At 42.1% G+C, this 12822-nt stretch overlaps 1 protein-coding gene across 3 annotated transcripts in view; it reads right to left on the reverse strand.

Moving 5' to 3' along the window:
- Nucleotides 1-3143: 3143 nt before the first annotated feature.
- The window catches only part of AASDHPPT (aminoadipate-semialdehyde dehydrogenase-phosphopantetheinyl transferase), a 28547-nt gene continuing 18868 nt past the window's right edge, over nucleotides 3144-12822 (reverse strand). For all 3 annotated transcript variants that reach the window (XM_020805177.3, XM_020805178.3, XM_078390089.1), the window contains 4 exons: nucleotides 10302-10423; nucleotides 8390-8551; nucleotides 5584-5661; nucleotides 3144-4737 (listed from right to left, as the gene is read on the reverse strand). In XM_020805177.3, coding sequence (XP_020660836.3) covers nucleotides 4579-4737; nucleotides 5584-5661; nucleotides 8390-8551; nucleotides 10302-10423 — 521 coding nt within the window. In that variant the 3' untranslated portion in view covers nucleotides 3144-4578. The remainder of the gene's footprint in view (nucleotides 4738-5583; nucleotides 5662-8389; nucleotides 8552-10301; nucleotides 10424-12822) is intronic.

The following is a 12822-nucleotide window of genomic DNA, read 5'->3' on the forward strand; positions in this document are numbered from 1 at the left end:
TGTCCTGAGCACACTCCTGTACTGCAGTAAGTCCTGGACCCTTTGTGCATGGCAGGAGAGGAAGCTGAACACGTTCCATATGTGTTGTCTCCAAAGCATTTTTGGTATCACCTGGCAGGACAAAGTTCCAAATAGAGTAGTCCTAGATAGAGTTGGAATTTTCAGCATGTATACATTACTGAAACAGCGACGTCTATGTTGGCTCGGGCATGTCATGAGAATGGCTGATGGTCGGATTCCAAAAGATCTCTTGTATGGAGAATTAGTGCAGGGAAATTGCTTGAGGAAGACCACAGCTGCGATACAAGGACATCCGCAAGCGGGATCTGAAGGCCTTAGGAATGGACCTCAACAGATGGGAAACCTTGACATCTGACCGTTCAGCCTGGAGGCAGACGGTGCATCACGTCCCCTCCCAATTTGAAGAGACCCTTATTCAGCAGGCCAAGGCAAAGAGGCAGTCCCAGAAGCAGCCAAATCAGGGAGCTGGACAGGGGACAGATTGCATTTGTCTTCAGTGTGGAAGGGATTGTCACTCTCGAATTGGCCTTTTCAGCCACACTAGACGCTGTTCCAAGTCCTCAATACAGAGCACGTTGCCATAGTCTCACGATAATGAAGGATGCCTAAGAATCTGCCTAAGAGTATGCTAAAGTATAACCCAGGGGAAGTTCTCTTGATTAAGCCCTACTGACACAAATTTTTTGAACACACAGATACAAAGGTCAATAGGTTGACAACTTGCAACCTTCTGTACCTTGATCTAATTTAATGTGGCTCTGTGTTCGGACCTCTGGCAAGACTCATTTATCCTTTCCACAGCAGCCTGATGGACAGGGAGTGTGTGTGAGAGATATACACCTTTATGGCTGGAGAGCAATGCTGGCATCCCTTTTAAAGCTGTTCCAGCAATGAGCTATCAGGACCAACAGCGCCTTATGTTGGACTCATTAATGCTATCCTCAGAATATTGAATATTACAGGGCTTGAAAAATGCACTTGTCCACTCATCTGTGACAGGTGAAAAAATGCTGCTCGATGAGTCACAGCTCCCTCCCTGCCTGCCACCTTCACCTCTGACTGTCTCTCTCTCTCAATGATCCTGCAGTCCTCCCCTCCCCCTTCCATTGCAAAAGGAAAACAGCCCTCTTCTTGTGAGAAGAGAGTTTGAGCAGCACATATACAGCTATGCAGGAGAATGTAGAGTAGTCCCACACTGGAGAATATGAAGATTCCCTGCTCCCAATTTCAACCCAATGAGGACACATCCTGGGGTGGGAGAGAACCGTGGCTCCTTAAGAGGCTGGGCGCTTTTGCTTTCAGTGTGGGAAACAAATTTAAATATTAATATATCAAAGGAAGCCTGCACAAGAATATGGAATACCCATATAAATCAGTATCAGCAGATGGGAAAGAAATGGTTCTGAAGGTAGTGCACCGGTGGCACTTATATCCTACAAAGTTACACAGAATTAATAGACTGCCTTCTTGGCAGTCACTCCCCGACTCTGGAATCAACTTTCTCCGGATATCTGCCTGTCCCCTTCACTGGCAATTTCTAGGAAGCTTTTTAAAAGTTGGCTGTTTTGACAGGCATTTTATTCTGATTCACCAACAGCATCTATGGTTAGATGTTCTATTTATTGTTTTGCCTTTTGTTTTGTTGTAAATTGCCCAGTGTAGCTTCAAGTCAGATGGGCGGTATATTAGATAGATAGAATAGAATACAGTGGAACAAAAACAGCTGGTTATGGAATTACTTTTCAATGCATTGTAGGTCAATGGAGACTTGACCTACAGACTTTTCGACCTGCAGCCACCATTCCAATACGGATTAATTCTGTAAGTAGAGGGTCCACAGTAGATTAGAATTAATGGATCAACTCTCTACATACCTTGACCCTGTTGGAATCTGATCCTAAACTCTGGCCTCCTTTGCTTTGCCTGATAATTGCACTGTCTATGCCTTAGGCTTTGTCCCTAGATTCTGCGAGTGTACAAGTCGATGGATCTTGTTTCCTCACTCTCAGTACTGCTGGACTTGGCTTAGAAAACTCCTTGTGTGTATTCCATGTTGGGTTGGTTAAATCTAGTGAAACCCTACCACCTGTTTGAGATTACTGATGTTGGAGCTGAAAATAGGAGAGAGTAGCCGTGCAGAGTTACAGGTAGAATTCTGTACTAGCTCTGTCAGGATACCCCTTGTGTTTTGTGTTGGGTCCTTCATTCAAGTGCTGATCAGGCCTGGCCCTGGTTTGTTTTCTGACATAAGATCAGTTGTGTTGGGTAGCAAGCTCGTAGAGAGGGGTGCAATGGCAGAAGAGGAGGAAAAGGGTGACCTTTGCTCTCCACCCACTACTGCTGGTGTGTACTCCATAACAGACACTCCACTGAATGTGGTGTGCAATAGTATGCATAGCAAAAAAGCAAAAAGTAGAATATGACTTGCCGCTGTTAGAATTTCTCTAGTTATTGTAAATATGAAATATGCTTGCAATACTCTTAATATGTACTGCTATTTCTCTGCATGACTTTATTTAAGAATGAGATTTTGGACTTTTGCTGCACGTTCCATATTAAGATGCCCTCCTCATTTTTCTACAGAAATATTGAATCGGTCCCCCGGCATACAAATATGCATTTCAAGACAGAAGGCTGCATCAGGAAAAGTGCATCCCCCCCCCCAAATCATCACTGCTGTTCAAGCTAAATGGCTAGAGAAAAATCTAGGATTTCAACCCTCCCCCAAAACATTCTTTTAGCATTTTTATGTATTCTCTGTGAGCAGTCTGGGTGATGTGATAGTATTAAGGAAACCATGACAGCCAGCAACATGGACAGAAAGGTCACCTCCACAATGAACTGAGACGCTTCATTGTGGATAAATGAGGTGCCACTGAGTTTTAACCTAACAAATCTCATGGGAGCTATTCTACTTTTGTGTAGTCCTGAATTTAGAGTTATTAAATCATTCTGCTTAAACCTGCTAGCATAAGGAAGAGAGATTTATAGCTTCTGTGCCTTGTGGTTTTAATGATCAATGTGGGCAACAAGAGAAGGTGAACGTCTTAAAGATTTGCAAGAAATTATGTGACAGCACCAACAGCAGCTAACTCAGAAGCCTAGTTAAGAAGGAAAATGTATCAGAAAGGAACTTGTCTTTATTGCACCCTTGCTGTACAAACAAAACATCTCATTCCAAACACAGTTCGATTGATTTCTGACAATTTAGTCACCCATATTAGACAGTAAATGGAAAAAAAGGTTGTGGTTGTGGTTACATGCTGTCAAGTCACTTTCCACTTAGAGCAAATACCTTGTCCAAAACAGCCATAACTGATAAAGGACTATGGTTTCCATTATAGAAACAATCCATCTCAAATTTGGTTTTCTTCTTTTCCTACAACCTTCCTAGCATTCAACTTTTCCTAGCATTATTATCTTTTCCATCCTATGTTGAGACACTCAGAAAAAATAAAGGTTATACATTCAAACATATGTAGTTTCCATGAAACCACTGGCCCCGTGATCTCCCAGTGGATATTTTCTACAGCTGTAAGCAGGGGAATGAACTGTGGGAAGGATAGCCAGGTAAGGATATAAAAGGGCTTAGGAGAAGCTTGCACTTTGAAAGAATGAGCTATCTGCTCCCTGGAACCTGTCCAGAATGCTGGAAGTGAACCAAAGCAGAATGATCCTACCTGTATAAGAAATGTAGAAGCCCCCAACAGGCACCAGAAAAGTACAGGTAGAATCACTCTGGGGGATGGGCTGGTCATCTGATTTCCATCTTTAGGAGCGAACCAACACATCCCTGCAGTGGACCAAACAATTGGCTAAATGCTCATGCGGTCGCCCTCTGACTGTCAATGCCTGAAGTGATACCTAGAAATACCAATACACTTCAAACTGATCTTTTAAAGTTTGCAGCCTGTAATTCGGACCTCTGTTTTAACCACAGCACTTGAAGCTTCACCTCTAGTCAGTATAGTTTTTGCACTATACTTCTCTCCCTACTTCCCAGGTTTGCCATGCCCAGCCTGATGAAGGGTTCTATAAAACTCATCCATTTCTGAATTTTTAATGGTCCAATAATTGAACTACCCACCTTATTTCTTGATTTTCCACAAGCTTTTAAAAATTTCTTTCTTGTTTGACTAGCGTTGTTACACAAAAACCAACAGGGGTGACGTACTTACAGTGTGGCCTGTTGGCCTTGTGGCGCATATTACAGGATATTTTTTTTGGAGGACATGATTGTGCCAAGTTCTTTATTATGGGCCATGCCATCTCCATCATTACAAGGGGAGACTGAGAAGCTGGATAATCACACCTGCGTGGGTAGAAAGCAGAAAAATCTCCAGCTTTTCTCATCAGAATCCAGTCCCAGCGTTATTTGAAGCAGAAAGCATTCCATATAAAGCAGGCAAAGTGGTGCAAACGGAAGGGAGCTGTAATCATTTTTTTCCAAGCACTGTCCTCTCCCCCAAAACAAACAGGTAAACTGACTGTTGGGAAGAGGAACAGTGGGTGGGTTTTAAAGGCTTTCAACTTATTTTCTTGCGAACACAGCTGCTCTCATCTTGGATTAGAACTCTGTCGTGCTGGCGATTCCTGCCTAGAACAAAAGTTATCCCAGCAAGCAGGGTCTTCAGCAGCAAGAGGAACTGCCGAGGCAACCAGGTCATGAAAAGTCAATTTTGTAAACGCAGGCGGGGTCACGGTGGTGTAGGGTGCCTACAAGAAAACGAAGAATGGTTACAAGCAGGCCCAGAAGTTCCATGAATGAATTACAAAGAGGGCAATATTTCTCTCTCCACTGTGAAAGAAAGCAAGGATTTTACGTATGTGGATGGGAATCTCAAGGACCTGGAGGACTTGTGGAGAGCTTTTCAGGTAGGAATTTGTAATGAGGCATATTGAAAGGTTAGGAAAATATTTATTCATACTGGCCAGTAAAGACAGCCATATATGCAACAGCGATGCACGTAAAGACAGTCTACAAAACCAAAGAGAGTACACAGCTATATAAGAAACACACAAAGGGCCATAAAGTGAGTCATTTAAATTAGTATTCCTTTGAACTTTCTTTCCCAAGGTGCTCCTCTGCAATTCCTTTCTCAGGATCTCCCTTTGATATTCCTTCAGGAAGAAGCCACCACATCATTTCTAAAAGTAGGGAACGTATGTGTCTCTACGTCTCTACGCTTCTCAGACAACGGCTGTCTTCCCATGGTTCATTGAGGGACACAATATACTGGGCTCTGCTATACATATGAAATTCATTAACTGTCTTTATATAATTGCTAAATCCTAATATATATATATTATACATGGTTATATTTCAAAACTGCAATGAGGGAGATCTCCACACATCAACATCAAAAAGAGAAAAATGCTCCCATTTTGATCCATTATTATTCTTTATATTTACTCTTAATTTCCCTGAGAATAAATTGGAGAGTTTCTAAAATCAGTTTGCAAGACAGTGCATGTGCCGTTCATCCTGTCTTTCAGAATGCAGCATTCCTCGTACAGACTGCACATGTGCAGAAACAGTCTGAAAATACCACAGCTATTTACCACAGCATGTTTGCTCCCGAAGTCTCCTGCTTTTTCCAGAGCAACGGCAACATGGTGGCAATCATCCAGACGGGTTTCCTGTTTGGGAAGTGAAATGACAACACTGAAGGACCATTGCTCTAGTTCATGGGTCTCTGAACTTTTCAGTATGAGGGCCACATCATATATTTTACACATTTTCAAGGGCCGAAGGAGGGAAGGGGGACCCAAGCTTGAGTCCCCGTTCTCTCTTCCTATGTCTGGGTGCAGAGAGGAAGAGGAAGCAAGCCTGACAGAAGCGACTGCCCACCCCCGCTGTCTTTGCAAAGCTTCGGTCAGGCTTCCCTCCTCTTCATATGCCAGGGCCGGATAAAAAGGCAAGCCGGGCTGGATGTGGCCCACAGGCGTAATCTGGAGACCCCTGCTCTAGTTTGAGGATACAAATCTGACCAGACATGGGATAGAAGAAATAAGAATTTACAGAACCATAACATTTGTTTCATTTCACTACTAAAATTTTCAAGATGCCTGGAGAATTGGCAGTCTAGGCAAACTGAAGCTGAAACTTCAGCACCCTTCCATAATAATAATAAAAAAGCCACAGCAATTTGTTCGGCCATAATTTGCTAGAGAAAGAAAGAAAATTGCTTTTGGTAAAGATAGGTCTCCTCTAATGCTGTGCTAGCACTTGACCCCCATGGGCAGCTGTCCTGAGAGGACTCAAGCCTAAGATTTGTCCAGGACACTAAAAACAAAATACAGGTTCTATGGTAGTCTAAGTGATGCCATGTGGCTCTACTTGTTGTAAGCCGCCCAGAGTAGTCAACGACTAGATGGGCGGGATATAAGTATAATTAATTAATTAATTAATTAATTAATTAACTAATTAACTAATTAATTATTTAGATGCAGTCACAGCTTTTAGCTTCCTGCAGTCTTCCCAGTACAGCTTTGGTCTGAGGCATAATGGGCTATTTAAATGGAGACCAGGTCCACTGGCTTGGCATTGCTTGGGAGTGCTGGTGCTTCTCCCCACATCCACAGCTGCATGCGGTACAAGAAACCATTGACCAAAGACCACAGGGAACTGACTGCATTAGAAGTCCTTTCTTACAGGGCTCTTTCAACCCTGGAGCTGAGATTTAGGGGCAAACCATGGAAAGCCCTTTAAAACCTGCACAGAACATCTGAAGAGGGCAAGGTTTTCAGCTCACTGTTGAATGCCGGAGGTAAGCTCAGAAGACTGACCCAAATTAGTATTTCCTACTTGTTTTAAGGGATTTTTGTATTTCATTGCAGACTTTTGGTGATACAGGAGTGATCCATGGTGGACAATTTTTTTCCTTTATACACACAGAAGTTGCCCAATACTGTTCTAGATGATAAAAGCAAAGGGTGTTACTTATATACAGTACTGCCCCGCAGTGCTTAAAGCTCTTACTGTCAGGTTTACAGTTTAATTATGCCGGCTACACATTGCCTCCCTCCTTAGCAAGCTGGGTATTGAGTTTACCAACCTCGGAAGGCTGGAAGGCTGAGTCAACCTCAACCCAGGTACTTCAGCAGAGTCCTCAGTACAGTTCTGCAATCTAATCAATGTGACACAAGCCTCAACGCTATCAACATCACTTCTTTTGTACAGGTGTCAAAATTTTGTTTTCCCTTACGTTTCAGTACCCTTTATCCCCACCCTTCGTTCCCTCTACCATGGCTTCTCTCTCACCCTATTTGAATTTTTTTAAAAAAATCAGTAAAGAAACGAAACAGTGTTCATAGTATTTAAAAAACTGCTTTCTACTCAATGGGGATGATTCAAACTAGGCACTTTCCTCATGACTTATACTTAAGGTACGAAGCAACCGATTTTCACCTGTTGTTGTTTTTTGATTCTTCACTTTGACACAACATCAAATCATAAACTGGCAATTAGGAGGTTATTTTTCAGTGGCTCCCATTAACATAATTTCCCATTTAAAATAAGTAATGCACAGAAGCCTAATGTTAGTTTACCGCTGATACTAGCATGAGGTCACATAGACCACAGATGTTAAAAGCTTTATGGATGCTCCAATCACTTCTGCAGTTGTAGAAGCATTTCTGAAGGACAAAATGTTTGTGTATATGTGTGTGTATGTGTGTGTGAGAGAGAAACTTCATTAGAGAAGTTTATTTAAGAAAATCTCAGAAGTCATGGAACAAGATTTAAATCTAAGCAGAAATTCATTTTTTCAGACAAAGTATTTATAACTTATTTGCTTGTCAAAATTTAGGGGGGGGGAAGAGACTATAGTTGATGAGAAGGGTAATTCTAATGATATATTTAAGAAAACCCTGCACTAAACAAGGGGCTGGACTCGGTGGCCTTATAGACCCCTTCCAACTGCATGATTCTATGATTCTAGTTCAAGTATTTACCTCAGGATTAAGCAACAATGATAATAATCATGTGCCATCAAGTCAATTCTGACTTGTGGCAACCATTTTCAGGGTTTTCTGGGTAGAGAATACTCAGAAGTGGTTCACCATTCCCTTCTTCTGGAGGCACCCTGGGACTGCACAAGGCTTTACTTCGCAAGAGGCATAGTGGGGAATTGGAAGTCCCGATCTCTGGCTCCGTAGCCAGATATCCATCCAAATATTCTTTGACTACATCCACCCTCTCCTGAAGCTTCAGCCAACACAGCTAATGATCAGGGATCATGGGTGCTGTATTCCAAAACATCTGAGATGTATTATTTTGCCTACCCAGTTTACAGCAGTGAAATATATACGGTCATCTTCTGAGCTAACACACGTCACAAATTTAGGAAGTAATCTTCAGGTTTACCTCAAAAGTCCACTCCTTTTCTTGTTCACCATCCAAGAGCATAATTGTCTCGTTATATGTTTTCTCCACTTCCAGCTGCAGTGGGGAGACATGAAACTCAATTCGTTGAAGATCGAAACCTATTCCAACCCCAATGGCTTTGATAAAGCTCTCTTTTAATGCCTAGAAATAAACAAACACAAATGTATAGTATTTTATTTCCTCCTGCCTGTAAAATATTCATCTAAACTTATAAAGTTGCCTCTAAATAGAAATCGTAAAGAGGTGGTACTGCTCTTCATGCATAAATTAAAATCCCTCCTCTAGCTATACCAAATCAGATCGTGTTCTCACCTGTATATTGAAGAGCCTCATGACACAGTGGTTAAACTGCTGTACTGCAACCAAAATTGTGCTCACGACCTGGGGTTCAATCCCAGGCAGCCCAGTTCAAGGTGGACTCAGCCTTCTGTCCTTCCGAGATAGATAAAATGAGTACCCAGCTTGCTGGGGGTCAGGGTGGGGAATGTGTAGCCTGCATGATTAACTTGTAAACTGCCCAAAGAGTGCTTGAAGCACTATGGGGCGGTATATAAGCAGCACACTTTGCTTTTGCTTTATGTACTGTAGGACTGTGGTATCCGCAGGGGATCAGCTCCAAGGCCCCCCCCACGGACGCCGAAAAATACAGAAATACTGTATCAGATGCTATACACTGCATTGTCTCTGGCTCCCTCTAGTGGCCAGTTATGGTACAAACACTCGAGGTACAGTTTTATTTAATATTTTTAGGCAGAGAATAAGGGAATCAGTGGATACTGATCCCGTGAATAGGGGGATCCTACTGTATATTGAATGTCCTTGCTTATATAATGCATGTACAGGGTGGTACAAGAAAATGGAGCAACACTGATGGCCTCCTGTAATGTACTCAATAAATTAACCAGAAATTGTCATAAAAATCTGAGGACAATCAATGGGTTTTTTGAATATTTGCTGATTATTCATACTGCCATGCAATCACTTGTTCCCTATCACACTTCCATCCCACTTTTCCCAAAGGAAGCTCAGACTTGAATGATTCTCAAACAGCCTCTCACACCGACATTTTGTAGTCTAACCTTATAGAGATGTACATTTGCAGAAATCCTGAAGCTGTAGGTGAGCGGGTGGGAAATAACATACATTTTTCCAAAAAGAGAGCTCCACTGCACAAAAGCTCATGCTACGATACATTTGTTAGCCTTGTGGGACTCTATGCTGGCTTTGCTGGAAAAGTGTTGTTTCTACCTACCCATTTGGCCTTTATTCCTAGAGTTAGGAATTGAGGCATTTTAATATTAGAAGTTAGGGGCCAAATAAAAGCAAATTATGAACCAATGGAATAAAAAAAGGCAACCCATATTGCCAGGGGTAGGAAACCTCAAGGCCTCTGGACAAATCTGGCTCTTTTGGCATCCTGTTACTGACAATCAAAAGCTAGTAGCTAAAATATACTGGTATTTTGGGGCGTACTTGTTTCCTTTTGGGCTCACCGATCACTGCAATATGGCCCCCGGCATATCCTTTCAAATGGAGTTTGGTCCACAGGCTGAAAGAGATTCCTTACACATGTAGCAAGGTATTGGCTACACTGAGGGGACTTGGGTTCAAATTCCCACACAACAACAGTCTTCCTATGAAGGAAGGTCAGAATGCAAACGTTCCAAATAAAGGAACTTTAGATAACTACCGAAGGATGAAAGTGAGGATCTGGCATCCCCCAGGATTTCTCTTTGTAGGTTTTCACAATATGTATTACAAAAGTAATTGCGGCAGATAAATATGAATACATTTTAAAGAAATCGAGCTCAGAGAGGAGGCTCTGAGCTGGGACTATTTTAATTGGACTGCTAATGTGGAAAAATGTTTTACAGTAAAAATGATTTATTACCCAGTGTCTGTGGAACATATCCAACTGAAGCCACTCATTATTCATGGATGTAATGACCCTCCATTCTTCCTCCGTACACTGTCGCCTCATAATATGAAAGAAGTGGGGAACTGAACCACTACCTGCAATGAGAAAACAACAGATGGTTGGGAATGAGTGGTGTGGCACAGGAATACATGCGGTACCTGTATTGCATCAGATCAGTGGTTCCTTCAGCTTCTCCCTGTATACATGGGCTGATAGTGGTTGTCCACTGTAATGCGCTGGCTACCTTTGAGGTTGATGCGGAAACTTCAAGTGGTGCAGAATGTGGCGGCCAGACTTCTTGGTGGAGTGAGAAAATATCAGCATGTCTCTCCCACTCTGGCCACTTTGCATTGGCTGCCCATTCGATTCCGCATTGACTTCAAAATCTTAATGCTTACGTATAAAGCCCTGAACAGTTTAGGGCTTCGATACTTGGCAGAACGCCTGCTCCCACCAAAATCTACCCGTATCACCCAATCGAGTCAGGAGGTGAGGCTGAGGAGCCTGACACCAAGGGAGGCCCAGAAGGAAAAAACTAGAAACTGGGCCTTCTTGGTGGTGGCTCCTCGCCTGTGGAATAACCTCCCTCCGGAGATTCATGCGACCCCTTTGCTGGGCATTTTTAAAAAACAACTGAAAACTTGGATGTTTACGCAGGTCTTCCCTCCAGTTAATACCTGATTTTTTTTCTTTTCCTCCTTTTTCCTTTTGGATAATTTGTTTATACTGATGTTTATAAATTTTGTTATATTGTAATTTTGTTAGATTGTTGTTTTATGTGTTGGAAGCCGCCTAGAGTGGTCGTTGACTAGATAGGCGAGATATAAATGCAATAAATAAATAAATGAATAAATAAATAAATACATTTCAGACAAGTATCTTTGCCAGCTCGGATATATCGAATAAACAAATCTAGAAATTAAATCATATGCGCTGCCCTTCTGTAGTTTAAGCTAGTGTTTTTACCCAGATTTGTCTAGTAGAGTATCATTTAGTTTCATTAATGAAAGAATTAGAATACTAACTTTGTTCTAATTGGAGTGCCCTTTGTTTCCTAACTAGTTTAGCACATTCAGTCAGCAAAAATCAAGGGGACTTTGTCCACTTCTTGGAAAGGGGGGTGCTATCCTGGCTCCCACCCTGGAGTCCTTTCATCAGCAGGCAGAGGCTGTCCCCCCACCCCAAGGCAAGTCTTTGGCATACGACAGGAGAAACAAGACACACATTCAAAACAGATCACCACAAAGTCATTTCTATTATCTGTGAAAGCTAAATGGTTTCAAGATTTATATGCACTGCTATGCATATACGGCTGAGGGTAGTTGATTTCCGACAGCTGAAAGCAATTTGAAAGAAGGATTGCTGCTCAATTTATGCAAAATTCATCCCCGTTCTCTGCAGAAAACACGGTCTGCAAGTTCTTGTAGCATATCCGTGTAGAGATGGGAACTCTTCAGCAGCACCTCCTGTATCTTTGATTTCATTATCCTCCTAAATGTGGAGAAGGGTGAATCTGAAACAGAAATGCTTTGCTACCTAAGGGGTTTCTCTATGTGAGTTGGGAGACTGATTTATGGAGAGAGCCTAGAACTCTATATGTGACTATCCCACATGGGTTTGAAGACCTAAATAAGGGTACGGACAAAGTAAAATGTGTTAACGGACAGAGGGGCAACCATGGAGTACACAGGGGGATCTTTCTGCAAAGAAAGATGAATGTGGCTGAGGATGTTCGGCATGGTGAGGACGGAGGAAAGGATAAAAATAGCACCTTCAGGGAAAACTGTCTGGAGTGAAATGTCTGGAGTGAAGCTGATGGTAGACTAGGCTCCCGTAACATTAATCTGAGAACTCTTAGGCCAACAACAGTTTTTTGGTGGTGTTTTTTTTTAAGACTCCTTCACAATGCAGCAAAGCCAAGCAGCAAAAATAAACAAAGAAAGGAAGGATAATATCAGGTCACTGGAGAAATAACTAGTAGTACATGCCTGTGCAGCATTAAGCAGGGCTTAAGAGAGTGGGTCTGAGGCTTTTAATTTACAAGACTGATAATAACAGGGAATTAGGAGCAGACTCATTATCTGAAGAGCCACCCTTTGAGGTTTCTCAACGGTTTCAGTATACTCTGTTGTTTTTATGCAGCCCAGAACAGAGGGAGGAGGATTGAATCAAGTTTGGGGGGGGGGAGAAGGGCTCAAGAAAAAAGAAGCATCTTGTCTCTAGGGGGTGCATATCTCTCCTAAAACAAAGCCTCCCCCCAATTCCTTGTAAAACAAAATCAATTTTGAAAAAGAAACTTAAAAAAAAATTTCCCAATCCCTTACAGGTTGTTTGGGTTTTTGGAAAGGGATAATGGCAGAGAAAAATGACTCACAAACACCTGGGTCTTACCCAGTCTTGAATTAGAAGATTATTAAAAAGCCCAAGTCTTCATGCAAAAGAAAACAAAAAAATCAGAGTCCTTTTTAATTTGACTTAAAGAGACCCTGCCCCC

The sequence above is a fragment of the Pogona vitticeps genome, chromosome 3, assembly GCF_051106095.1.
Source record: "Pogona vitticeps strain Pit_001003342236 chromosome 3, PviZW2.1, whole genome shotgun sequence".
Classification (NCBI taxonomy): Eukaryota; Metazoa; Chordata; class Lepidosauria; order Squamata; family Agamidae; genus Pogona; species Pogona vitticeps.